At 44.4% G+C, this 27,209-nt stretch overlaps 2 protein-coding genes across 19 annotated transcripts in view; both read right to left on the bottom strand.

The window, feature by feature from the left end:
• Positions 1 to 491: 491 nt before the first annotated feature.
• klf9 (Kruppel like factor 9) lies at positions 492 to 3,710 on the bottom strand. The gene is made up of 2 exons (XM_084024700.1): positions 2,543 to 3,710; positions 492 to 1,145 (listed from the first exon to the last, which is right to left on the bottom strand). Exons 1-2 carry the CDS (start codon positions 3,069 to 3,071, stop codon positions 865 to 867), a joined length of 810 nt encoding a protein of 269 aa, XP_083880826.1. The 5' UTR covers positions 3,072 to 3,710; the 3' UTR covers positions 492 to 864.
• A 10,371-nt stretch (positions 3,711 to 14,081) lies between these two features.
• Positions 14,082 to 27,209, bottom strand: part of trpm3 (transient receptor potential cation channel, subfamily M, member 3) — a 117,584-nt gene continuing 104,456 nt past the window's right edge. For 8 of the 18 annotated variants that reach the window (XM_084025730.1, XM_084025746.1, XM_084025732.1 and 5 more), the window contains 9 exons: positions 26,578 to 26,745; positions 23,947 to 24,087; positions 22,322 to 22,450; positions 21,617 to 21,868; positions 20,744 to 20,918; positions 18,511 to 18,661; positions 17,842 to 18,035; positions 17,568 to 17,700; positions 14,082 to 17,356 (listed from right to left, as the gene is read on the bottom strand). In XM_084025730.1, the coding sequence (XP_083881856.1) occupies positions 15,739 to 17,356; positions 17,568 to 17,700; positions 17,842 to 18,035; positions 18,511 to 18,661; positions 20,744 to 20,918; positions 21,617 to 21,868; positions 22,322 to 22,450; positions 23,947 to 24,087; positions 26,578 to 26,745 (2,961 nt within the window). In that variant the 3' untranslated portion in view covers positions 14,082 to 15,738. Of the gene's footprint in view, positions 17,357 to 17,567; positions 17,701 to 17,841; positions 18,036 to 18,510; positions 18,662 to 20,197; positions 20,327 to 20,743; positions 20,919 to 21,616; positions 21,869 to 22,321; positions 22,451 to 23,946; positions 24,088 to 26,541; positions 26,746 to 27,209 lie in introns of those variants that run through there. The other 10 variants (XM_084025739.1, XM_084025729.1, XM_084025740.1 and 7 more) reach the window with 4 other exon arrangements.

Here is a 27,209-nt window from a genome sequence, read left to right as displayed (position 1 = left end):
CTGCAAGTGGAAAAGTAACTTTTTTTTTGCCTTTTTAAAAGCGTTTACCCTGTTGTGTTCACGGCTGCACTGTAGATGAGCCTGAAAAAAAAAGCAACACGAATGTTGAAATGTATTTTCCCCATCATTCGGTTAGCTTGTGTCTTATGGTTATTTATAACTGCAACTTCATCACTTACGTTTCAACACAGGAAAACTGTACGACTATACCTACAAGCTCACAGTACACCTCATTTTCCGAGTTCATAGCCAAATATATGAAATTAAATACGCAAGCTGTCTCTATATTATAGCTTTGTCTTATTACTCTCTAATAACCACAGTATACGGAGTTCATCATCCATCTGAGATCTATTTACATGATAATACTGCTATATACTCTACATTCGCTTTGTCCTGGTCTGGAGAGTAACTGTACAAGTATGAGTGTATATGTGAAACCATAGGAAACGTCTTCCCCTACTAGCAACCTCTGAATGATTTGTTTTCTGTGTCTGTGACGGAAAGTAAACACACGTGGTGTTAATGAAAATTATATGTACATGAATGCCTCTTTGATTTCAGATTCCTCCACAGAAAAACAACGCAAAGTCAAAAATAATGGAGAGAAAAAAAGCAACTAGAACCTCTGGGACCAGGAATAACCGCGGATACATACCGATCACCTCGGGGGAAGAAGAAGAGGGCTCTAGTGTTAGTTTGATTACAGTCGTTTTTGCTGATGCATGCGTAGAAAAACCCTTTTAAATAGCGGTCTGGCTGGTTTGAGTTGATTGGATGGACGTTATTTGTGTAGACGCCACACACACATTATGGGCGTGTCTACACTTGTGTGTGTACTGTATGTACAGTAATGTGTGTGTCTCACACCCCCACAGGGCTTTGGTCTCCAGAGTCAGACGAGGACAGGGACACGGAGCAGCGGCGTCTCTTGGCCGCGCCGGCGCCCTGGAGCATGCTGGGATGGAAGCCTGCGTGTCGCCGGGCATGTTTAGTCAGGTGGTCGCTCCTGATGAAGCACTTGTCACACATGGGGCAGTTGAAGCGCTTCTCGCCCGTGTGCGTGCGGTAGTGGCGCGTCAGCTCGTCCGATCTGGAGAACTTCTTGCCGCAGCCCGACCAGGTACACTCGAAGGGCCGCTCACCTGAGGACACACAGACAGGTTGGATCAATACCTTTACATGCATTCATTTCCAACTCCAACCCCCTGAGGTTTGCTGATATTGGCTTCTCTTCCTTGATGTTTGGGGACCCACAAACCCCACTGCTATGTGTGTAAAAGAATTATAATTATTATAAAATCAATCATTATTTTTTCTTTAAATGTTAATGCATTTAAATGTGTTTTACAGTGGGGTCTTTTAAGAAGATGTGAATGAAAAATGACTTGTAACTGTATTCACGCCTTCAAACAAACCACATTTGCATTTTAATTACAAACCATAATTTTGATTCTAAGCCATTCAAAGAGGGAGGTGGGTAATAAATTAAAAAAAAGGGCCATACAGGCACACTCAGTGTAAATCAAAGGGGAGGAGGAGGAGGAGGAAGAGGAGGAGGAGGTACAGAGTACAGGCAACATGTTGGATAAGCCTGAATAAACATATTCTAGGAACAAACTTAACAGAACATATTGATTTAGAAATTGGTTATGATAAGAAAAAAAAAAAAAAAAACATGGCCACCCTCCTCCTCCTCCTCCTCCTCCCAACACGTGCTCCACTGAACCACATGTCTGCCCTTGTTTACAGGCCGACACGAGGGGAGTGGAGGAGGATGACGTATGAGGAAACGGTGGTGCAGGGAGGGTTATCTACGGACAAGAACATGAGGAGGCAACAGTGTCGCAGTGACCTGCATGTGGAGCAGCCAAGATGTATTACACCGGCACAGTGTGTGTGTGTGTGTGTGTGTGTGTGTGTGTGTGTGTGTGCGTGTGTGTGCGTGTGTGTGTGTGTGTGTGTGTGTGTGTGTGTGTTGCATTTAAACAAGAAAAACAGATGTAAGATAACACCAGACTCATAACAGACACAATCATTAGAGGCATCATTTCAAGGGAAAAACAGGAGGATGATTTATCACCTCAACAATCTGGCGTCTATAACAAATATGGGTGGCGGCACGCGGTGTTCTTAGCTCGTATTCATCCGTGAGTGACACACAAACCTCCCCCCCTCCTCTCCTCCCCACTCAGCCTGTGGCCCCGTTATGGGCCGGGCCTGTCACACCCCCAAGCTGGGGGCCAATTCACGGGACTAACTTTCCTATAAAGTGTTATTCATTTGCAGGAACATGTGGTGTCCTCCCCTCCTCATGTCAAGTCAGACACAGAGTGGGGGGGCAGCAACGTCACCGGGTGATTGTTCATATTCATATTTTCATATTTTATATTGTTCACTTTAAGTTATTCATATAGTTTTAACAGTGGGGGTCAACGTCTGGAGTAATAAATAAAATATGATGGCACAAGTGACGCAGAGCGGTTCCGCTGCCGTCGACAGATTTGTATTGTCATCATAACCCGGCGGAGCCTCCACTTACCGGTGTGCACCCTGAGGTGCGCTTTGAGGTGGGACGACTTGCCGTACATCTTCCCGCAGCCGGTGAACGGACAACAGTGTCTCTTCTCGGGAGACTCCTGCTGTCTCACCGTCCTCGCCGCCGCCGCCGCCGCCGCCGCCGCCGCCTTCTTGCCGCGCGTCTGTTTGGGCGCAGCCGAGCTCCGGCTGTCCCCGGCGTTCAACCGGCAACTCCTCTCCTGCGCGCCGGCGTCGCTGCCCGCGAGACACGTGCTGTCCGCGGGGCCGATCGCGCCCGGGCTGCATTTGTTCAAGTCCAACAGGATCATGGCCACCATCAGTAAAGTCCTGTTCTCCTGGTTCTCTTTGAGCGTGTCCTCTGTCCGCCCCGGTGGTCGGCTGGGGTCACAGTCTGCAGAGACGTCCACCTCTGACATCACTACAGCGGATCCGGCCGGAGGGAAAGAAACAATGTAGCCCGGATGCCGCCGATGTGGATACAATAAAGAAGTCAGGCTGCAGTCATCCGAGGATACATGCGGTGAGAGCATCCACACGTGTCGGCTCCAATGTGACTATTCCGCAACGGATGCGTGTTCTTGTTGAGGTCGCAGGGCGGAGAAGTAAACACCCCACAGGGAAAAGAAGCACTTCCAACCTCTTCCTCTCTCCTTCTGGATCCTCCTTTTGTTGTTTCTCGTTCCTCGATGTCGGGTCGATTAAAACACACCGTTGACCGACGGCTCCGCTGTGCTGTCTGCGTTTATTCCGCCTGTCTGCGCGCTCCCTCTCCCCCCCGCCAACACACATGCGTCAACTTGTCCTATTTTACTGCGAGCCGCACTTCTCTCTCAACTCCAAGAAACAATTTCGCGGAATCCCACGGTGTCATCGCAACGCGGCGCGCTGATTGGTCGGCAGGAGGCATGACTCTTTTATTTGGAATTGTCCATTCACGGGGAGTGAGTGACGGGACCCTCGGCCAATCACGGGCTGGGCATTCGTGCAAAGGGGGCAGGGCCACACCGGTGTTGCGTTCAGGTGCTTCAGGTGCCTGGGGAATATGGGAATCCGGTAAATTTGAAGTCTCAGCTATAATCGCGTGTAGGAACACGTCTATATAAAACACACAATTACAAATAATCGTAAAAAAATGTAAATACATCGACAATTATAAACACACGTGTCCCATCCAGCAACTAAAAATATAATATAATACAATTTTAATAAATTTCTGTCACAAAACACAACTAATATTTCGGCTTTGAAGAGGCACTTGAACGCAACATTACAACAGGGGTTAGCTGAGACGACCATGGCACGCCCCCAGAGAGAGAGAGAGAGAGAGAGAGAGAGAGAGAGAGAGAGAGAGAGAGAGAGAGAGAGAGAGAGAGGGAGAGAGAGAGAGAGAGAGAGAGAGAGAGAGAGAGAGAGAGAGAGAGAGACAGAGAGATGTTATTGAGATGCATGAAATGGACAAACCGAGGAACAAACAGACTTAAAGATTTGCTAAAGGTCACGCGTACAGGTCATGCATCACTTGTTTACATTTATACACGAAGAGAAACGCGATGCATTGAACGTCACATCGATGATTCGCATGTAAAGAGACTGCAGGCCGACGTTTGTCCCGTAAAGAAGCCATTGGTCGCTGCTGTTGCTGGATGTCCCGCCTACAACTGCAGAGCCATTTGCGCCTCCGTTATCAATCAGTGAAGGTCAAAACCACGTAAGCAGTTTAAGAGAAGAGGCTACAACGATGCAGCTGTTACACCAGCTTGTGCTTTAAACAGTTGCAGGCTCTAAGGTTACAAGTTTATTGGGATTAATTATTAATCATTTAATTCTAAGACTAGTGTGACTCCTTATAGACTCCTTATAGTTTTTGGTATCATAATCTCAGGTTGCTTTTTAGGTTACTATTGTGTGGTAAAGGTTGATGACAGATTATGCTTGCGTAACTTCTACTTATTAGGCATAAATACACTTTTTATGTGACAAAGAGGTGTTTAATTGTCTGATAGGTGTGATCCAACTGCAGCTCCCGGTGGGTTGTAATGTTATAGCCGTGGACTGTGGTCCGGTCCTAAATTAGTGCAGTCCTCAACTGCCCTCCGAGCTCACACACTTGGACCATTCAGTGCCTTGAGGTCGGGTTTTACCGTCGGTGTTTAATGGTTTTAGAGTTTCTTGGAAGAGATGGGAGAAACAGATGTGATGGCATTTTTAACAAGAGAAGCTGATGTGAGGAAATTGAATGTAAAATAATATTATGTACTGTTAACCTTGAAGCAGTCAGCTGGTATTATTGGGATGCCTTTCCTCCTTTTCTCTCACACAGAAGTTGTCCACATCCATATTATGTGTATTAACAACAAGCATGAATGCAACAACATTATATATACTGACATTCATCACAATTACGAAGCGTTGACCTGTTTATACCCATCATATCTGCTGGTGGAGAATGTGGTTTCGGCCAGTCATGACCACATTCCTTTGTGTCTGCTGCAAATAAAGTCACATGTTGACAAGTTTCGTTGTTTGTTTTGTGCGTCACATTCTTGTAACAGATATGCTTCCCATACATACACACTCTGTGTATCTAATCCCTGCAAGAGAAACTATAGTGTAGCCGGCCGGTCTACTTGAGAGTGTAACAAGACTCCCAGCTTTCAAAGAAAAAGAGAAAAAAAAGGGGGTGGGTGGTTCATCCGTGGGTACAATTCCTAGAAAATCACACTGAGCTTTGGGGGTTGCTGGGATTGAGCAACGCTGCCCCTGAACAATGTTTCCCTGGCTTGATCTGTGTCGACTCTATTTGGATACATGTTCTTCTCTGGGGCTGTTTACACCAGAATACAGTGACTCAGACAGAGTGACACCCCCACAAAGAGCTGTTTTTCTGCACTTTTGTCCAGCCTCTGAGTACCCCCACCCCTCAAATCTACTTCATGATGTATATGTTAGATGAAACTGGAGATTTCCCAGCGCCACACCTATTTTAAACAACTGTGAAATTAAACTGAGGCTACATCCTGCCTGCAATGCAGCAGTGACTCACATGCCTAAAAGCATTTATGCCTTTATTCACATTACGCCCAAGATATGGGGAACAAACAGGAAGGAGAAGTTGAGGAAGGCTGCAGGAGTCATAACACAAAGTCCATATTTGAGTCCAACAGATGCTCTATAAACCCTATAACACTGTCCCGTAATCGGAACCCCGCCTCCACCTTTTTTTCTCGATTCGTTTGGCAGAACATCTAAATTTCCAGGAAAAACACACAAAAAAAGAAAAAAAGAAAAAGGCGACGACTTGTCCGGACGCGTAGAGGAAGCGCGCGGCCGTCCTCCAGCTCCTCCTTCAGCAGCAGAGCGGTAAACATTTCCCGGGAAGAGGAGGAGGAGGAGGCGCCTCCTCCGCTGCTGCTTCCCTTCTCACAAAAGGGCGAGAGTTCAAAAGTGCACGGCGTATCTGGGTCATGTTGATGTCGACGCGATAACGGGCAACGCTGAAGTTTGTTGTTTTATTTTTGGAGAGTCTGCGTGTGACGTAAGAGCGAGAAGGAAGAGTGCACGTGCGCGTTCTCTCCGGTACAGGACGTACCCTTCCACGTGCGCAGTGTGAACTGAGGCTGACGCACCGCAGCTGACCTCCCCCTCGCACCGTCTTGATAGTGGCTCACAGGCCAGACTGGAAGGTTATAATGATACCACATGGGCCACAACAAGGAGGCGAGAATATATGTGAAATAAAAAGGAAATCCCTGTAAAAATAAATAAATGAGCCAAGTAGGCTATTAAATGTTTTATGACGTAACAAAGCTTGAAAAGTTTAATATCCTGCACGTTTGATTTGGCTGGTGTTGAGGTTTAATAACGAGGCTGAACATCCTGTTTACATCTGCTGTTGCATGGAGAAGTTTCTTTAATTTTTCTTCTAGAAACTGATCTAGAAACTGCTTTATTGCGTTTTGGTATTGGTTTGGTATTCTAATAATATGTAGTTTGGCTTTCCTTCATGATTGGATGTCAACATGTGGAGGTAGATGTGGTTGTTGCTACCTCGGAGTTGACTACAGGCCCAGTGAATAACTGAGTGGTGTTGCTTTGTGTCTCGGGGGGCATTTTGGGGACGGGAGGGGTTTTCTTACCTCCCTGGAGGTTTTACTCTATATGTGCACTCTCTGAGTGTCAGATTCTTGTCCTGTCATCGAGGTCCCTGCAGACTACATGAGTCTGGAAATGAATTACTTCCCCCTCTAAGGTGGAGGACATGCCTGTTGAGTTGGTGAATCAGTCACAGCTCAAACTTGGCTTTATTCTCAGTCACATCTGTACTCAACACACATCACTGCACTTCATGCCTCTGTCTACCTTCTTCTGCACAGAGAGTGTATTCTCTCTCACTCTACACAGTCTCACTGGGACACCTAGTGGTGAGGACGTGTAGCAAATATTAAAGTGCATCATTTTATCACAAGAGACAAATGTCTCAACATACTACAGACTTTTTTAATTACTTTTTTAGTGAGTTTTTTACACTATAATATGATTTTTTTAGTGACTTTTTCCAACAACCACTATGACTTTTTTCATGACTTTTTTCATGACTTTTTTCAAATGAGTTTCCAGTTTTCTGTGATGGTGTAGTGGTTACCACTGTCACCCTGTAACCAGATCTACCTGAGTTTGACCCCAGGTTCAGGTGGAGATCTTATTAGTTTAGAGGTGTTGAAAAAATGTGAGCCGCTAGAGACTTTTTCACTTACTTGGACAAAGACAACCTGAACAGATGCTGCTTTGAACTTGTCACTTGTAGAATGGACTTTGAATAACAATGTCTTTTTAGGTTTGTTAATGTTTTTTTGTAAGAAGTCTGAAACAGTGGAGGTTCTAGCTGTATGGCTCCCTGGACGAACACCTCCTCACCAACATTCAGCATTAAACAACACCAGATCAGCTTTCAGTCTTTACGGTTCTGCAGCTTGATGAAGGTGAATTTTCTGCAGCTTCAGTCTCAAGTTCTTTCTCTGCTTCTTCACGTGTCGGTGGTCCAGTGGTTAAGGATGCCAGCTGCCGACGCTGACGACGCGGGTTCGAACCCCGCCTGAGGTACGAAACACAGGAGTGTGTGATGAGTGTGAGAGTGAGCTCAAAACAACAACAACTAAAAACCTTTCAAACCATGCGTTCACTTGCGTCGTTCGTTGCGATTTCCCGTCAATTTCAACTTGGAATTTCCACCATCAACCAACAAGGAAGGAACAGCAAACAGGTAAGTCAATGCTAGCCTAAGGGGTTGAGCTTACCAAGCTAGCTAGCTTGACAGGCAATTTTTTAAATTAATTTTCAAACTTCTTCTGATTCCCTGTCTGCCCTTAGGAATATGGACGTCTGAAAGTATAATCTACCTTTCATATCCGTCACATAATCTTTTCCTCTCAATTTCCCCCCAAAAATGTGAATAATTAGGTGCTTTAGGACTTTTTTCAACATACTATATGATTTTTGTGACATTTTTCGACATACTATACATGACTTTTTAGTGACTTTTTTCGACATACCATAATATTACTTTTTGTGACTTTTTTGGCATACTAAACGATGACTTTTTATGACTTTTTTTTCGACATACTATACTATGACATTTTTTCAACAAACTATACTATGACATTTTTAATGACTTTTTTTCAACAAACTATGCTATGACTTTTTTTCGACAAACTATACTACCGGTATGCCTTTTTTTGTGACTTTTTTGGCATACTAAACAATAACTTTTTTAGTGATGTTTTTCTGACATACTATACAATGACTTTTTAGTACATTTTTGACAAATGTACTTATTGTAAGTCGCTTTGGACAAAAGCGTCTGCTAAATGACCTAAATGTAAATGTAAATGTAAATGTAGTGACTTTTTTCGACATACCATAATATGACTTTTTTATGACTTTTTTTTCGACAAACTATACTATGACTTTTTTTATTATTTTTTTTCGACAAACTATACTAATGACTTTTTTATGACTTTTTTTTAACATACCGTGATATGATTTTTTTGTGACATTTTTCGAAATACTCTATTATGACTTTTTTGTGACTTTTTTGGCATACTAAACGATGACTTTTTAGTGATGTTTTTTCGACATACTATATGATTACTTTTTTAGTGACTTTTTTTCGACATACCATAATATTACTTTTTGTCACTTTTTTGGCATACTAAACTATTACTTTTTATTACTTTTTTTCGACAAACTATACTATGACTTTTTTGTGACCTTTTTCGACAAACTATACTATGACTTTTTTATGACTTTTTTTTCGGAAAACTATACTATGACATTTTTAATGACTTTTTTTCAACAAACTATGACATTTTTAATGACTTTTTTTTCAGCAAACTATGACATTTTTAATGACTTTTTTTTCAGCAAACTATACTATGACATTTTTAATGACTTTTTTTCAACAAACTATGACATTTTTAATGACTTTTTTTTCAACAAACTATGCTTTGACTTTTTTATGACTTTTTTCGACAAACTATACTATGACTTTTTTATGACTTTTTTCGACAAACTATACTACCGGTATGACTTTTTTTGTGACTTTCTTCAAATGACTTCCAGGTTCTCTGTGATGGTGTAGTGGTTAGTGCTGTCTCCCTACAATCAGATCAACCTGGGTCAGACCCTCACTTAGGGCTTTATCTGGGTTTGAACCCTGGTCCGCCAGCCGTATTAAATGTGTTGTCGCCATGTTAATTGGCTTCATGTTAATGTTTTTCGACATACAAAACTGTGACTTTTTTCCGACATAAACACATGACTTACTTCATGACTATTAACAACATTCTATATTATAAACTTTATTTGTGACTTTTTTCAAGTGATCTCCAGGTTCTCTGTGATGGTGTAGTGGTTATCACCGTCACCCTACAACCAGATCTACATGGGTTTGAGCCTGGGTTCAGGTTTTAGCTGGGTTTGAACACTGGTTCAGCCGGCCTTGTAGTTTGCATGTCATAGCTGTATTAAATGTGTTGTCGCTATGTTTACTGGCTTCATCTTAATGCTTTTCGACAAACTATATTATGACTCTTTGGTGACTTTTTTTTTGACAAACTACATTATGACTTTTTCCAACAAACTACACTATGACTTATTTCATGACTTTTTTCAAGGCAGTTTCTGGTTGACTGTGATGGTGTAGTGGTTAGCGCTGTCCCCCTACAATCAGATCTACCTGGGTTTCGAGCCCGGGTTCAGGTGGAGACCTTATTAGTTTAGAGGTGTGGAAAAAATCTGAGGTGCTAGTGGTTTATTTAAAAAGGCTTTTTCAGTGATTTAATCATTAAGGCCTTTGTCAAAGCAAAGCACATGATGTTTTTCAAAGAGGCCTAAAAAACAAGAAGAGAGAGTTACACAAAAGAGTTCAAGTTCTCAAGAAGTATTGCATAGCATTCCATGTATTTATCCAGAATGATACACTTTGTAAGAAGTCTGAAACAGTGGTGGTTCTAGCTGTATGGCTCCCTGGATGAACACCTCCTCACCAACATTCAGCATTAAACAACACCAGATCAGCTTTCAGTCTTTACGGTTCTTCCTCTGCAGCTTGATGAAGGTGGATTTTCTGCAGCTTCAGTCTCAAGTTCTTTTTCTGCTTCTTTGCGTGTCGGTGGTCCAGTGGTTAAGGATGCCAGCTGCCGACGCAGCCGATGCGGGTTCGAACCCCGCCTGAGGTACAAAACACGGGAGTGTGTGATGAGTGTGAGAGTGAGCTCAAAACAACAACAACTAAAAACCTTTCAAACCATGCGTTCACTTGCGTCATTCGTTGCGATTTTGCTTGGTAAGCTAGCTAGCTTGACAGGCAAATCTTTTTATTAATTTTCAAACTTCTTCCGAGTCCCAGAAGACTAACCAAGGAGGATGGAAACTGTCTGCCCTTAGGAATATGGACATGTGAAAATATAATCTACCTATCATATAATCTTTTCCAAACATTTCCTCTCAATTTCCCCCAAAAATGTGAATAATTAGGTGCAAAACAAGCTCCCATTGTTGTATTGTATTTCTGATTACAGAATTGATTTTGAAATTAAAAATAAATTGTTATTCAAAGTTTATTCTGCATGATGAAAGCTGCAGGCGGCATCTGTTCAGGTTGTCTCTTTTCCAAGTGATGTGATAAAGCCTGTAGCCCCTCCTTATGTTCAAATATCAGTAAACGTTGATTCCAGATCCATGATCACTTAAAATGAAGATTAAAATGTGCTTTATGGATGAATTTACAACGCCAAAAATCATAATTCCTCCAACCACAGCTGTTGAGTTCGGAGGCGTTAAAGTGACCAGGCTTCACTTGTCGCACTCATGAACAGCTTCAGCCTCATTGAGCCTCATTACTGTTTTATGATTTCCACAACGATGAGGTCAACAGCTCTACGGCTCGGTTTGTAGCTCACTTAAAAGGAGTGCAGACGTCTGTATGTTCAGTCCAATAACTTATGGACATTTCTCACACTTCTTTTTCTTTTTTTGTCCTCTGATTGGTGAAAAGATCCCGGTGGAGTAAAAACAGGCGAAACATGGAGAACCAATCTATTTAGTTGTTTATTTAACAATGCATGCCAGACATGATCCTATTCACATTGAAGAATACAGATTTGTATTTGCATCCAAATACTCACTACTTTGATTTCATATTATAATCTCTCTCTCTCTCTCTCTCTCTCTCTCTCCGTCTCTCGGCCGTCTTTACAGGTCGACTCTGTACACTCTGAGTGGAAGAACTGCATGCATCGGGAGGAGGACATTAAATAAAGTGTGACCGGTAGGGAGGGGGTTTAGGTCCCTCTCAGTTTGTAGAAGCACATCAGCAATTATTGCAGAAAAAACGTGCGTGAATCTCTCTCTCGCTTACGTCGTCGTGGGAGGGAAGCAGACCTGTTTGATGGACCATCGTGTGCTCATGAGATACAGTATAGGAAAATATTTTAAAAATACTGTACACTGAGATTATGCTGTGTCGGCATGCCTCCCCGTCACTGGTGGCGTCTATGTCCGGGTTCACACGCAGTTAATGTACATACAAACACACACACACACCTCCTATCGACCTTCCAGCCATGTGAACACACAGCGAGACCATGAACAGTCACACACGAGTGTAGAAGTGTATGTCGTCTCATAATCCTTACTGTAAGGATAAAGAAATTTAAAAAATGATGTTTTTGATTTCCTATCAAACAGGAGGGCCTAAACTCTCCGACAGTCATCTTTTTTCATAGTTAGTTTGACCTTTGCTTGACCTTTAACAGCCGAGTAGACGACAGGTCAGCAGGCCACAACTCCGCTCATTTTCCATTTGGTTTGGCAAAGTTTGGTTTGGTTCAGCGTTCGACTTGCTGTTTGGGTTAAGAACTTAAAACTCCTGTGCGTGAACAACGTCGATCAAGTATGAAGACATTCATTCATATTGTATTGCCATCCTGAAGATATAAGACACAAAATCAGATGGATGTCCCTACGATCCTCGTAAAGCACAGTGATCACGTTGGAAGCCTTCTGCTGCAGACAAAATCTCTCCGTTTCTCTTTTTCTCTCCATCTTCCTCTCCATGATAAACTCACTAACTTGCATCACCGGGGTAACGCTGTCCCTGAGCTTCGACTTGGGGTCAACCCTTCTTTTTCCTAAACATACTACATAGTTGTTGAGGGAAATGCAAATCTGATCCTTGTGGACCTTCTGGTCCCGACGGGCTCTAACATCCCATGAGTCATTTTACAGGTATTTTAAGTGTTAATCTCCGATCTGTCCAAATCACATGAATTCAATTTGTGTTGCAAGGGGCACTCCACCAATTTTACAACTAAAGCCCAGTGCACTGGTCATGGAGGGGGATAGAACAGTTCAGCCTTTTGTAGCTCTAGAGGGAGCTTTTCTGAAGTCTAAGAAAATAACCCTGATGATCCATTATATCCATTACAATACTGAAAAAGCTGTCGAGCTTCTCCGTCAAGGAAGAGAAGTGGAAAAAAGAGCCTGATTTCAAAAAAGTAAAGGGCGCAAAAATACATTTTTACTTATTTATCCTTTCTTTAAGGAGGGAGAACTCATGATTTATGTTTTTTCAGTGTATTTTAGTGCCATGTTAAGAGTTTTAAGCATATTTTTGATAATTAACGGGATAACAGCGTGAATCATTATTTTGGCCGGGATAATCGTGACATGACATTTTCCCATGTCTTCATCAGGGTTATGTTCAGTTAGGCTTGATTGACCACTGCAAGGGGTTTTAAAGAGAAGATGATGTAACAGTCAGTGAAGGTCTATGGAAATGCACCATGGGAACTGTAGGATCCAGTGTTTCAAGCTTCATCCATACTGGACAGTCTCTCTAGGAAGTTCCCCAACTGTGAGCAGATGCAGTAAATCAACGGAGTACCCCTTTAAGCGTTAGGGTTAACAGTTTGGATCAATAACGACTGTGTTGTGATACAGAGATAAGTCAATTTATACAAAATTCATGCGATATTCTCCCCCAAATGTCTCAGTTTCATGTGCAAATAGATTATTTCTTCAGCTATAGAACTCTAATTCTCCATGAGATCTCTCAGTGTGTTTCAGTGGATTTAAATGTCCATACAAGCAATGATACAGTCTACCAATAACAACATTTCCCCACTCTGTACATCAGATATGTTTAAAAGAACAACAAAGGTCTATGAGTGGATGCAAAAGCCACATGTTGAAAAGAATCATAGATAACAGGGAGGGAGGGGACTATGATTAGGGGGGAAAAGAGAGAAATTTCACAGATTTCTGAATCACTTCAGTCCCCACATACTCCATCCATGCCCGGAAGGCACCCTATGTTTGGTATACTGGCAACTGTGTGTCGCCGTGTCAACTTTACATTAGAAAAACCTCATAAGCTGCTTGATAAAACATACAATAAAAACTACTTTAAATATGATTGAAATGTACAGTATATCAGACAATTCTATATTTAATAAATAATATAATACATCAGCATTTAGTGCATGTCGATGGTCATCTTTTTATTAAATTTAAAAGCTTAATTAGAAAATACTTAAAATTCGACAAAAATATCACTGAGAAGATATAAATATTGATTTTTGTAATTCAAACAGGCATTTACTGTAATCATCAATAATGAGCAAGAAAATGTCAATAAATAGAATCAATCGCAAAATAAATGCAACATGATTAAACTGAATTGTAATAGTGAGGAAATATAAAACAAACATAAAAAAAAAAAGAAAATCTGTAGGAATTCTATTCATTTCGTCTATCTTATCTTCACAAAGCTATCAGAAGGAGGGCATCTTCCACCTCCGAGACTTCTTCCATGAGAATAAAGAAAGAGAGCTTTTTAACACTGATCTGGCTTTCATCTTTTATCAATAATAATAATAATAATAACCCCATGTTTCCTCCTCTATGCCACTTTAAATCCACCTTTCTTATATCTCCACTAGAATGCATATACTTGACAGCTTATTTCAAGCTTTAAAAAAAAAAAAAAAAACCCATAAATCTCTAAATTAGCTCTTCCTTTCAGAACTCTTCTGGGCTTACGCATGATTTAATAACGGGATAATCATCGGGGCAGATTGCTTTCCATTACAGTCTCCTTCTTCAGTGTCTGGCTTTTGATTGATAAAATAAAAGGAGAAAAAGCAAATGAGTGACACTTATGGAGTACATGAAGGACGGATCCATCGGTGGATGTAAAAACATTGCAACGTAATGCCACTGTTAAAACCTGAAAGAGGAGGGCTGGGCTACGAGAGAGCAACGGGTCGTTGAGTGTAAGGATTTTTGGTGTCAGGTGCAGGCAAAGAAGGTTCACATCAGGTTCACCCAGCAAGCTTTTCTTCTCAAACAGGTTCATCGTGCCCTCTTGTCCCCGTTTTCATTCTTTTTTTTTTTGCAATTGCACTTTGTAAAGCTCTCAGGGATCAGGTCTGTTTGTTTTCCAGTATTGTGTAAGATTGTGTAAGATGACGACATGGGAATGTGATTTGCTTGATTTCACTTTTCTGTCTCCTTGGTGTTCCTGATAGAGATCCGTGCCTCGACTCGGTGCTGCCTCCGCCCGATGATCTCGGGTGAAAAAAAGGAATGTCACTTCCTTTCTCACATTTTCCTGATAACTGTTTGCACTCTCGTCACGCGGCTAATTAAACCCAGTTGTTAAACTGCAGGTTCAATCCGCTGACACCGGAGACTCGTGATGGATAAATGGCCTTCTGACTGGAGGACGTTCAAACACTGCTTTCCTTTTTTCCTCACTGGAGAAAACAGAAACAGTTTGGTAGATAAATGACGCTAACAAAAAATGCTATTTTTTTTTTATACCTTTGAAAACTAAAAATGCGATAAATATATTGATTATTTGAAAGGTGTATTTGTGTATCTAGAGGTAAGTTGTTGCTATGTTACAGCAATCATTTCGAGTGCAACCAAGAGAGGGAATAGTTCCCGATTGGTTCCAAAAAACACTGATTCCTTTACGAAGCAGCCAGAGATGTCGGCTGGCCTGTCAGTGCCGGGGTCTTACAGTGTGGAGTTAGGATTATGTGGAAAGAGAGGATAATGTGTTTAAAGCGAACTCTATGCTAAGACAAAAAGGACAAAATGAGGTGTCTGTTTTTTCTTCCTTCCTCCGCTCCCTTTGTCTCTCAGACTTGACAGTTTCTACCATAAAATGCAGCTAGGAGTAACAGTACACTTTCTCTTGACTTGAGTGATTGATATGTGATGTTAACACAGTGACGTGATGTCTACTCGACGTAAAGGTGGTGGGTGGAAGACATACAGTACAAATACACCTTCCATTGCCATAACACCCCATTGAGAGTTACGTAGCTACAAGAGGAGGTAAAACTAACTCTAGATTCATAGCTCTTTGTTTTTGACTGGTGTACAGTAGGACCCCTACATCCCCCCGTTCCCTCTGACACCTGATCCGGGGGTGAAGTTGCCCTCCAGCACTGACTTTGATTAAACTTTTACCACCTTTTTCTAACCTAAAACGTAAGTGAAAAAACTGTAGATCTGGTCCAGATCAGCATCTACGGGCAACTTCACCCCGCGGTCACGTCTGCACTTGGCCCGTCAGCTTTCCTCCCCGGTCCCATCGGTGTGTGCGTGTGCCGACCAGTGTTCTTGTCACGTGTAGTTTTGTCTGTCGAAGCTGCGGAAAGCCGACGGCGTGGCCAGCTTCCTCATCGAGAGGCTGTCAGTCTTGGCCGCTTCGGGCCGCGCTCCAGACTTGCTCCTGAGGAAGGGGTTTCTGGTTCCTGCCAGACCCCGGCCCCCTGGCCCAGGCCCCCTGTCTGTCCCCAGACCCGGTCCCCTCTCCATCCTCTCACTCACCGACAGGCTCTTCCGGTGCGGAGGGGCCAGCGTGAGGGAAGGATGGGAGTCGTCTGACGAGCAGCTGTTTGCTCGCTCCAGCCTAGAGAAGGGGGAGCAGAGAGGGGCCCCGCTGGGCCCGCCGAGGCCCCCTAGATGAGGGGTATCAGGGGCCGGGATCAGGTCCTCAGGGTCCTCTGGATCAGACTCCGTGTGGCTAAGCTCTGCCTCTCTCTCTGGGTGAGAGGAGGCGATGTCTGACGGTTTATCAAAGGGGAATGAGGTGGACCCCCCGGGGGAGTGTGAGCGTTCTGCGGGGGTGTACGGAGCTGAGACGCAGCGCGTATCGATGCAGTCAGTGATGCTGGTGTACTCTGCAGCTTTTACCTGGACTCCGGCCCCCAGGCCGCTGTAGCAGCCTCTTGGCGTGAACACGAGGCTGTGCGACTTCACCAGCGGGGTCTCGTCCAGGAAGGAAGTGCCTGTTGTGGAGAGGTAGCGGCTGCTCTTCGAACGCTCCAGCAGCCCTGCTGAGGGGGGTGGGGATGGCTCCAGGTCCCAAGGAGGTAAAGTGGTGTCTGGTAAGAGGTGGGCCGAGCACAGTGACAAATCAGCGGCCGCGCTGTCGTCAAAGATGGCTCCGGCCGTCCCGCTGCTGCCCCCTCCGCCCTCCGAGTGCCTGTCGCCCATACCGCTGGTGGCGGCGCTGCCGAAGTCCCGGCCTCCCGGCAGCACCGTCGTCTCCATGATGTCTGACTGCAGCGAACAGTCTCTCTGGAGCGGTGGGACCATCCGGAGGGGATCCAGAAAGACCTCCGCAGGCCCTACCTCCTCAGAAGTTGAGACATAGATATCAATGCATGATGATGGACGGTGTTGCTGGGAGACCGCCAGCGTCGCCAGGGGGAGGGGCTTAGACTCCTTGGGGGCGGCACCTGAGGACACTGATTGTGAGCTGTTGGCTCGGTGGAGACTGAGCGAGCGCTCTTTGAAGAAGCTCTCGGCCCGTTCGGCTCCGCTGGCGCGTTCCCCCCCGCGGCCGACGTAGAAGGAGTGGCTCCGCGTCCGTGCCGCCATGCCGTTAGGAGACGGAGGGGACATGGAGCCCTCGGCCGTTCCCTCCAGCGCCTCCTGCAGGCGGTAGGCGTTCCCTTCTGTGCTGTTGAAGCTGCTTTGGCGGAGGATGTAAGCCGCCTCCGGGCACTCGCCGTGGCGGAGGATGTATGCAGAGTCCGTGCAGTCGGATGACGTCCGTGAACGTACTTTGTTGACTTCCCCGCGCTCCACGCCCGTCACGCGCTCCAGCGCCACGGCGATCCGGCCAATCAGCTCCTCCATTTGGGCCAGACGGATGTCAACGGTCTGCAGCGACGCCTTCATGAAGTGTTCCCTCTCGTTGACTTCCTCCAGACGCATCGCCATGTTCTCCACTCTGGTGGAGAAAGGAGAGAAGAGACATTTATAGCACTGGAGACGGGAGAACGGTGGAGAAAAAAGTCATTTCAGCTGCATTCCTGTTTTGTATCTTAGTTCTATTGTGCTGTGTTCATACTGCAGCATTCGTTTCTGGCAGACAGCACACTGCACTGACTGATATACCAGTCTTCCATAGATGTAAAGTTCTCTGTGCAGCTATGTCCGACCTTTCCGACGTGACTCTGATCCTCTCGTCGTTGGAGGAGTGGAATCTGTCATCTTTCTCTCTGAAGTACTCTTCGATGCATTGCTCCTCAAAGTCATGGACTTTCTTCAGCTCGTCCTCTGTGATGAAAAGTTCTGTGGATGAAAGAGATTGAGGAAGTATGATAATGCTACAGTGTCACGTTTAACCCTTTGATTCATAGTATAATAACAGCAAAAACTCCCGTTCACACTGTCCGAGTTCATCGAGCTTATGGAAGTCATTCTGCGACTCACTCAGTCCGTAGTCCCGCTCGTCATCGTCATGCTTGCGCCAGCGACAACACAGATGCTTGAGGACCATGGTTATGTGGCTGAAGATGATGAGGGGCGGAGGAAGGACGGGCCGCTCGTGGAAGGTCATGATGAGCTGGTAGCGCTGGAACTTCCAAACCTGGTTGGAGATGGACTTCACCTCGAAGAACGTATTGCTACGATGACGCACAGAAACACCACACCGACCAGTAAGACATATTACATCCTGTGTGACTCAAGTCGTCAGCAAAGATCACAACCACTTCAGATAGTTCACAGTCCATTAAGTCACTTCACTTTGCATGTTACTCTGTTTAGACACAGAGAGTATAAGCAGATAGGAATAAACGCAGTAAATGTGTCACGTGATTGAATTAAAATGTAACCATTGTGCACTTTTTGGTCATTATGCAGCAACATTGTGAAGTGGATGACTATTCTTGCTATTCAGAGGCACATTAACAGATCATTAGCATGATAATGTCCCTGCAAAGGACCATCCCAATCTGTTTATGCTACAAGCCTCTAATGAGTCCAGACAGAAAGTCATTTATTCACAGTTTATCTGCTTGGATTCAGACTGGTTAGATACCACCATGAGGAGTGTGTGGTAGGAGTGCGGGGTCTATAGAATCATGAGAGTTTACGTACTTGAACACAGCGATGAGAAGGTTGACCAGCAGGATGTTGGCCACCAGCAGGTAGCAGGCCATGATGGCCGGGACGATCCAGGCGCCGGTCTTACAGGCGGGCAGGGCCACCACCCCTCCATCCTCCGTGGTGATGTTCTGCCCACAGGGGGCTGCACCCCGCCACAAAACAAACACATTACAGTTAATACAAGGTCAGCGATGCAGACAGAGAGTTGAATCCATCATGAATATTTTAGTAGAAGTTTGTAGATGCACAACGAATTAGAAAGACATGCTGACACGTGACGAAAACACAAAGTATATAATTTTAAAAAAAGCAAATTAAATGAAAGAAAAAACATTCCAGCACATACACTGAGTTACAAGACGACAACAAACAAAGAGACAAGCCCACCTGGAAATACCAGACAAAATGCATAATTACATATTCTGCAAACAAACAAGAAGCATAATTTGCCTTTATGCTTCTTAAAGAGGGGACTGGAGAGAGTGGATATTATAATGGGAGGGGCTCATGTTCAGAAATATGCATCTGAAAACAAAATACATACAAAAAAACAATGCATTCATCATGTCTCATCACGATCTGTGCTCCCAATATATTTAAACACGCAGGTCGCTGTTTAAAATATATTGTCACATGTGTGTGCCATAGCTTCATTCAGCAATGGTTGATTGCTTTGATTCATTTGAAATGTATTTAGGATACGTAGCGTGTTTTTTCCATCTGTGATGGTTCAGTTGCTGTGGCTTATCTGGGGAACATTCAGCATTAGTTCTTGGTTTGTTTGCCTTTGAGGTTCATTCGAGTCATGCTCATCATTGCTTAATGTTCAATTGTTTCACACAATGCAGCCCAAAGACAGAGAACTGAAGTAATTTTTTTTTGCTAATCTTCTTAAAATTTGGATTTTTAAAAACTCTGACAACTGAACCACGTGAAAAAACAGATAACAGATGATGGAAGGTGGCTGATAAATATATTGTAGTGTGTTTTATTTGTGTGGTATTCATACGTACATTTCAATGCTCTTATTAAATGTTAGCTATATTAGCAGAGACATTTTTTTGGCAATGTTGCAATGGCTCCAGTGAGAAGCTGAGCCGTAAAAGAAGGGAGGGTGAATGCTTTTATGTGACGGACGATGTTAACATGGCAGGGTCACTTCTTCAAATGGACACTAATTGAAAGTCAAGGAACAAAAATGAGTGGAAGGAAACATCAAGGGAGTATCAAACTTTTTAAACGTCGATAGTTCCTCTTGATGTGACGACTGACCAAAATCAAAGAGCATCAAAATATCGGAACACATTTGAAAAGTGCTACTGCCACATAACAGTGCCATTTGTCAGCCAGTGCCAAAATTAGTCAGGGTAAAGTTGCTTCCAAAACATAGCCTCAGGTCAAGCTAGTCGTCCAATCAAATTGAAGGAGATAGGCAGCGTCGTCCAATCGAGCTGTGATCTTAAACAAGCGTATTTTAAGTAAAGTTTAGATCCAGCGGCTGACCCGAGATGACCAAATTCATGAGGGCAACTTTAACCTTGAGAGCATGTGGAGCCGCATGCACACTTTTGTCTCAAGTGGTCTCTAGTGGGCATGACATGGTGGCAACGTGAGGATGATGAAGGAGAGGTGGGAGAGGTAGATGTGATTCAATTGAGGACTATATCTATTGATTTACTGGGGGTTTGACTGCACTGGGCATTGTGGGATGGACCACTACTACGCCAGGTTCCGTAAGTTCGCAAGTAATTGTCGGCCAGCCAGAGTTTTTCATTCAGCCTTTGCCTTAACTTCCTACTATGCATATCTGAAACAAAGAACGAAAACATTATTTCAGATCTCTTCTCTTTGGGCCGCTCCTCACATTCGGTATAAACAACCATACGAAGAGACAACAACAGAACTGCACACAAGCACGCGCTCCCTCACAGGACATTTTCTCTCAGACACTTTATTGAGTCACTTTGTGATATAAAGATAAGGCAGAGACAAAAAAAACATCAGGACGAACTGACAGTAAAAAAGTAACGTCCTTCCTTAGAAGCTTTTCTTGTGTTTTAATATGCATTTGCTATAAAAGCATATCTTCCAGTAACCTGTGGAGGAATGACTGAAAATTTAAATGACGAGAAAGGTCACCTCTCTTCAGTTTCAGGAGCTATTCTCTGTCAAATTAACAAAAAAATTATTAGATTTATTCAAAAAGCTCTGGCCCTGAACTTACGGTCGATCTGGTCGGCAAACACCTCTCCGTAGATCATCCAGTAAGGCATGAAGAAGATGTTCCTCGCTAGCATCCAGGACGGGTCTTCATTTGGGTTGAGAATGGCCTGACGCGCCACCCCAAAACTCATCAACACCACCAACATGATGATCACAAAATACATCATGTCGATCATCTGACACAGGGAGGGGGAGGGAGGGAGGAGGACCGGCAAAGAGAGAGGAAAGGGTGAGTGGTTTGGTAAGAATGGAATGATGCTCTACATGTTTTTCATTCAGAGTCTCATGCTTTGAAAGCTAGAAAGCTGAAACACATGAAAATTCAAATTGGAGCTACAGTTGTAATCACTATCACTTTTTTAAAATCATGCTATGCACTTTCATGTTGCATAAAAACCTTGTAAAGTGTGGTAATGGACCAAAAGCAGCCTTAATGGTGCTTTAACATCATATTCGCCAGTTATCTGGTCACTGAATCCGAACCCCTCCCCTCTAATTCCTTCATTTTCATATTAGAAAGCAGTGTGTGTCCTGAGGTACACCGCCCATGTCAAAGATAGTCAACATCACACACATACAAATCTGAGCCTTTGATCCCATCGCTAGTTTTTTTGTCTTTGTGTCTACGTTGGAGGCTCTGATCTTTGTGCTCTTTGAGATCAAACAACGAGGCACAGACGCTCTATTAGGACCACGCTTACACCACATACCAGACTAAACCCTCACAGTCGTGGGACTCTTACAATCAGCGTGGATCATGCAGAGTCCAAGTTTGGAAAAAGTCATAAACAATGAATGGAGAGGAAAGAAGCTGTAGATAGAAAAGACACTCAAACACACACACACACACTGCATCACCCCCGCCTCCTCTCACCATCTTGCCAATCATCATCACATAGGGACCCAGGTACTTGTTGACCCCAAAGATGTCCAGCAGCCGGATGTACCAATAGATGATGTTGACGCAGTAGATGACCCGGCCGTAGCTCATGAGCGGCGGCTCCTGGAGACGCAGCACCATGCCGACGGAGAAGATGAGGATGGCCATGAGGTCCGTGATGTTCCAGTACTCCTGCAGCCACACCTTCACCTTCTGTAGCAACTTCCCCGGCTCTGACATCAGGATCTGGGAGAGGGTCGGAGGGCAGTTAGACGAGGGAGGGAAGGGAGACGCAGGAATGACAGAAAAGATGTGTTTAGGACGGCATGAGACCCGAAAGTGATTGAGATACAAGTGCAGTCATGCAATACATCATGGACGCCATAAGAGGGCAGTATGAGTCTTCCAATCTGAAGAGGCAGTGTTGTGCAGCTGAGAATGATGTGCCACGATGATTAATGCATTTCATACACTTACAGTACAAACACAGCCAAGGAGTGAGGCTGAACCGGCCCCATATGGTCACATAACTGTGTTTTCTATTTTACTCTATTTATTTGTTTTCCCATTTCTCCCCCTCCCCTCCCTGCCTTTCTCTTTCCCCTCCACTCTTTCCCCTACGAGCTGTGAATTTCACCACAGTTTTCTCGATGTGTTTTGTGTGTCCAGATCACCGGGTGGTGCTTGGATCCGCCGTACCTCTCTCATCTTCTCGATGCCGTTGGTGAAGATGTAGGCGATGACGATCCACTCTTGAGGAGAGGGCCACAGGTCCATCTTGACCAGGACGATGTAGTTGAACAACATCAGGTAGCCCACGTACGCCATCTACACAAAAAAACAACACCACAGGGTTATGTGTTGGTGTTTCTGCACTTTTCCCCACAATAGAAAACGGTACCTGAAGGCAGCTGCTTAGTGAATACATGACCCTCATTACACCTCTCTTTAATTCCTTTTTTTTTTTTTTAGATGATAGGGATTTGATGTCAAGACATCTGATTACTGTATCTCCACACTTGGCCTGAAAACGTCCATTATGTGTCTCCTGTGGCTGTATCTATTTAAATCCATGTCAGCTGTCCACTTTCATTTCTCCTGAGTTTATTTGCGCTCTGTGTCTTATCGTGATAGACTTCACTGTCTTATCCGGACTAGATCAAAATTCACATCACAAATGCAAGTCTAATCATCTAACAAACAGGCCTGGACGACGTGACACAAATGTATTCAAAATCCATTTTTCCCTCATTCAAAGGTCCTGACATTACTGGATTTCAATCCTATATTTGACACGTTTGACTCAGTGATTGGTCATCCAGTATCCTCAGAGGCCATCTAAACTGCACATTTATGCAAAACGGCTCCTACTTTTTAAATTTGAAACAAATAGGAAGAGATTTTTAAATGATTTAAATGATAAAGCAACTGGGGAACGGTTTCTCCTTCAGTTCACGCTTGAATCAAGTCTTCAAGTGAAGTACGCAGGTAAAGTGATTTTAATATTTTATGCCCGAGACTGTCAATCTGTCCCACATGCACAGTTGTTTTGTGTGATAAGTTTGACTAATATGACTTTAAACGGGGCAGCTGTCTCCAGCGGGCGACGGCTATGAATACAGATCTGGCAATGAGGAGGAGAGCACATTCTGACCCTGAGAAAACCCGCGATCTGTTCAATGAGTGCAGCCGCTGTAATGAAATTCACAGTAGAATATTATTCTTTAACCTGAAGGGCAGGGGTGGGGAGAGGGGAGAGGCGGGAGGGGGAGTGAATAGCCAGGGAAGAGAAAATAAGATGAAGCAAAAGGCAGTCAAAATATTTTCTCAGCATGAATAAACAGTGAAATCCCTGCTGGTGATGTTGAGCGATGTTTTCACTGGGTAAGCAAATTGAGGTGAGCCTGAGACGCAGGAGACAAAAGATGAGCTTACATCAAACCTCACGTGCAGATACTGTACAAAACACAAAAGCTATACTTCAGACACGTGACGGAATCCACAAGATGTATAGACACACATTTAAACACTTATTAACTTAATGCAGTGGCAATTTACCAAGAGAGGTTTCAGTGTTTGCACTATTAATACAAAAACCTTGTTTGATTAGTCACTTCCTTATTGGCGTGTACTAACTCCCTGCCCAGTAAAGCTGTGTAACGACAGGAAGATAATGACAGCGGAGGCACTGTGGCAGTTTGAAGCCAACGGCGGGGAACCAGGAACTGATGCCGTTGCATAAAAGCAGAGAGCGCTGACACTGCCGACAGGAAACCGATCATGTAGGTGCTGCTGCTGCTGCTGCTGCTGGAGGCGACACTGACCGTATGGAACCAAAACTTGACGATGGGAGCGTTGTAGAACTCGTATATCTTGCGTCCCAGGGGGATGAGGCGGTGGCGTTTCTGAACCTCCTCCGCATCCTTCTTTCGGGACGTCTCCGTGGTTACCTTACCCAGCATCGCCTGGGGGAATGCAAACCCCACGCGGAGCAAGGGAGGAAGGCGTGAAAGGTGTGAGAGTGGAATCAGAGAGTTGGGGAGAGGGAAGTGTAAAGATGGAGGAGGAGGATGAGTGCAGAGAGAGAGGGAGGATGGAGATGATGACAAGTGTGTGGAAAGGAAGAGGTGGGATGGGAAGAGTTGGATAACAAAGAAAAAAAAGGAGAAGGGGGAGAGGGTTACATTATGGCTACCGCACAGTTTTAATATCATACTAAAAAAAGAAGCAAGCACGAGCAATGTCATCATTCCAAAATGTGAAATGTGTGTTTGAGGTGGAGTGTTGGGTGAAGGCTGGTTACACAGTATGACGCAGACACGGACACTCATGGATTGTGTCTCAGACAACGATTACGAGACAGAAGAGAGACGAGGAAGTGACAGAAAGAGGACAGAAAGAGGAAGAGATAAGACATAGATATATCACATTTCAATCTGTGACACATTTCCTTATCCATGAGAGGGGGTTGGCAACCCACTGGGTTTTTTATGGGTCATGGTCTTAATGTCAAAGCAACACCAGACCTCTGAGGGAGTTCATTCAGGGAATTGTATTGTATGTCATAAAAGTATACTGCCCTGCAAAGACAAAACGCAGTAACTTCATATGTGATTAAAATCGAGTTTTGTTTTACTGTCAACTAAAATATTATTCCATAAAAATGTGTAATTCCAGCTTTTTTAAACTAGCAGTAAATACAAAAAACGGACCTCGCTGCTGAGCCTGAAGTTACTGCACTCTGGATGGTGATCAGACTCTCTGCCATAGAAACACAGATAACTAGACAGCTTAACTGAAGCAAGAGGCTTTATTCAGTGAATGCTAGCTTGTGAGATAGCTCAAATAAAACAAAATATCGATGCTAATGAAAAATAACCATTTTTATGTACGTCATATCGGTTTTTCAGGTTGATTTTTCCATAAGACAAACAAATCAAGCTCAATAAAAGCATTACATCCTTTCTATATATTTAACGGTTTGCTGTCCAGCCTGAAAACTGTATACCCTGTTTAGCTACTGCACTCTGCCTGTGTAGGGCACTGTAGAAACGTATGAAAAGAGGATGAAATCAAAGAAGAAATCACCATCAAGTGAGGAATCACGGGGTTTCTATTGTTCCCAAAGATGTCAAATATATATAGGCGAACACAGACAGGGCCTTCAGGGTGAAAAAAAGGTTCAGAGGTCACACCATGCCTTAACTGTACCGAACATGCACATTATCCGATCGGCAAGTGGTCACAAGCTATCGCACAAGCTCCAGCATTCATCAGAGTGTGGTTTATCTAAAGCATCTCAGGATAATAAAAAAAAAACAATACAATCTCCCTCTGTGGTGTAGCAGTCTGCGTGTGTGCACATCTGTATGAATCTCTGTGTGATTCATAAGTATCTGAGGGTGCATTGGTACAGTCAGAAGCCAGGGCCAACAGGAAGGGGCTCATTGCAAATGCATCCTCCGGCAGCAGGGCTCCTTGTTTAACGCCGCTGTGCCTCAAGGACCGCATGCGTAAAATGGCCCGTTTGCACTGGCTTGCTGGCTGTGCTCAATGCAGATGGAGAGTATGTACAGTGGTGCTGAGGGGCGTTGCGACTTCACTTCAATCATTTAATGGAACGGCCGTAGATCCAGTTTATGTCTTAAAATTGTGTTCCGTGTCGACACATGAATTGGATCTGGGTTTCACCTCCAAGAATTGATTGGATTGAAATGCAAACGCGTCCCTAAATCCTGCTGTACATCCACGTCGATGCAGATGGACCAACTCTTCCACTGTGAGCAGGGAGAAGGTGCTCAGACTCTGCATGATTTAAGCTCTGCAGCAGCAGGCGCACATGGTTATATAATGCAAAAGCCTGGGCCTCCCGTGCTCAGCAGCCGACATGCTGAGTGGTATGCTGCAGCAAGCCATCATCATGATGGGAGAGAGTGAGGGGCAGCAATCAGCTAGCATACAGTACTGTACCTCAATCAGAACTGAGCTTGGAGAGAGGGGGAGAGAGAGAGAGAGAGAGAGAGAGAGCTAGAGAGACAGAGAGGGAGGGAGCTGAGAGAGTGAGGCAGAGAACAAGAGAAGAAGAAATAGAGGAGGAGGTAGATGGAAGTAGAAACATACACGAGGGAACCCACAAGCGGCGACAGACTGAGACGCTACAACTCCACGACTATGTCTTTGCTGAGACGACGAGAAACAGGAAGTGGCCGATTTGGCTGGAAGGGTCCAGTTGGCCAGAATAGAGAAACAAGTATGTGTGTGTGTGTGTGTGTGTGTAGGAAAACTGTGTGTACGGATACAACATAAAACTGGTCCATGAGAGATATCGTACACACAGAATCTGGTCTATGTGTTCAGCTGTACGATCTAGAAGTTGGTGTGTAGGTTCTGAGATGCGGGGCTGAGGTGGGTTCTCTCACCACGGAGTTGTACTGCGCCTCACAGTAAGATCTTACTGTGAACTCCATGTCTTCCTCCTCCTTCTCCTTGACCGGCTTCTCCGGCTCCTCCTCCTCCTTCTCCTGCAGGTAGGCCTCCTGGTCCTGCGCCATGTAGGACATCTCGTCCTTGTTCTTGAACTCCAGACTCAGAATGGACGGCGGCAGGAGCAGCCCCAGGATCACCTGGGTGACGGGGGAGACAGGAAGCGGAGGCGGGAGGAGGAGGACAGTTAGGGGGAGGCAGAAACAGTTGGGACACGGAGAGGCTGCAACAAAGCAACAAACTGAAACTCGCATAATGAAAGTTTAGCATTGTGCACACCTCCCCATCTGCGCGGCGGCTGAATGACAAAGCTCTGGTATTTACGAGGGCTCTCATCGTCGAAGTCAATTACAGAAGCATTAGTCCAGGCAGGCGGCGAGGGTGCCGCGCCGCCACGATGGATGAGAGGGACACACACGGCAGATAAAGGAGGCGTGCTGTAAACACGACCGTGCCACACACCGGCCAGACAGGGGAAGCATTAGAGGGGAGGCTCTTTAACACGGCGGAGGTGAAGAAAAGGGGAGAGGAGAAGAAGATGTAGCGTTGTGTAATTGAGTGTCTTCTTATCATTGGGAGCAGCTGTCTTTTAAATAATTTAAAA

Source organism: Eutrigla gurnardus (genome assembly GCF_963514095.1).
Source record: "Eutrigla gurnardus genome assembly, chromosome: 13".
NCBI lineage: Eukaryota > Metazoa > Chordata > Actinopteri > Perciformes > Triglidae > Eutrigla > Eutrigla gurnardus.
The sequence above is the reverse complement of the archived record's forward strand: the minus strand, read 5'-3'. Positions and strand labels throughout refer to the sequence as shown.

Bases quoted from the DNA above. Each gene is read 5' to 3' on its own strand.
- klf9 (XM_084024700.1), bottom strand. From the start codon at position 3,071: ATGCTCTCACCGCATGTATCCTCGGATGACTGCAGCCTGACTTCTTTA. The intron at 1,146-2,542 runs GTAAGTGGAGGC...GTGTGTCCTCAG, and splicing joins GCACCTCAGGGTGCACACCG to GTGAGCGGCCCTTCGAGTGT.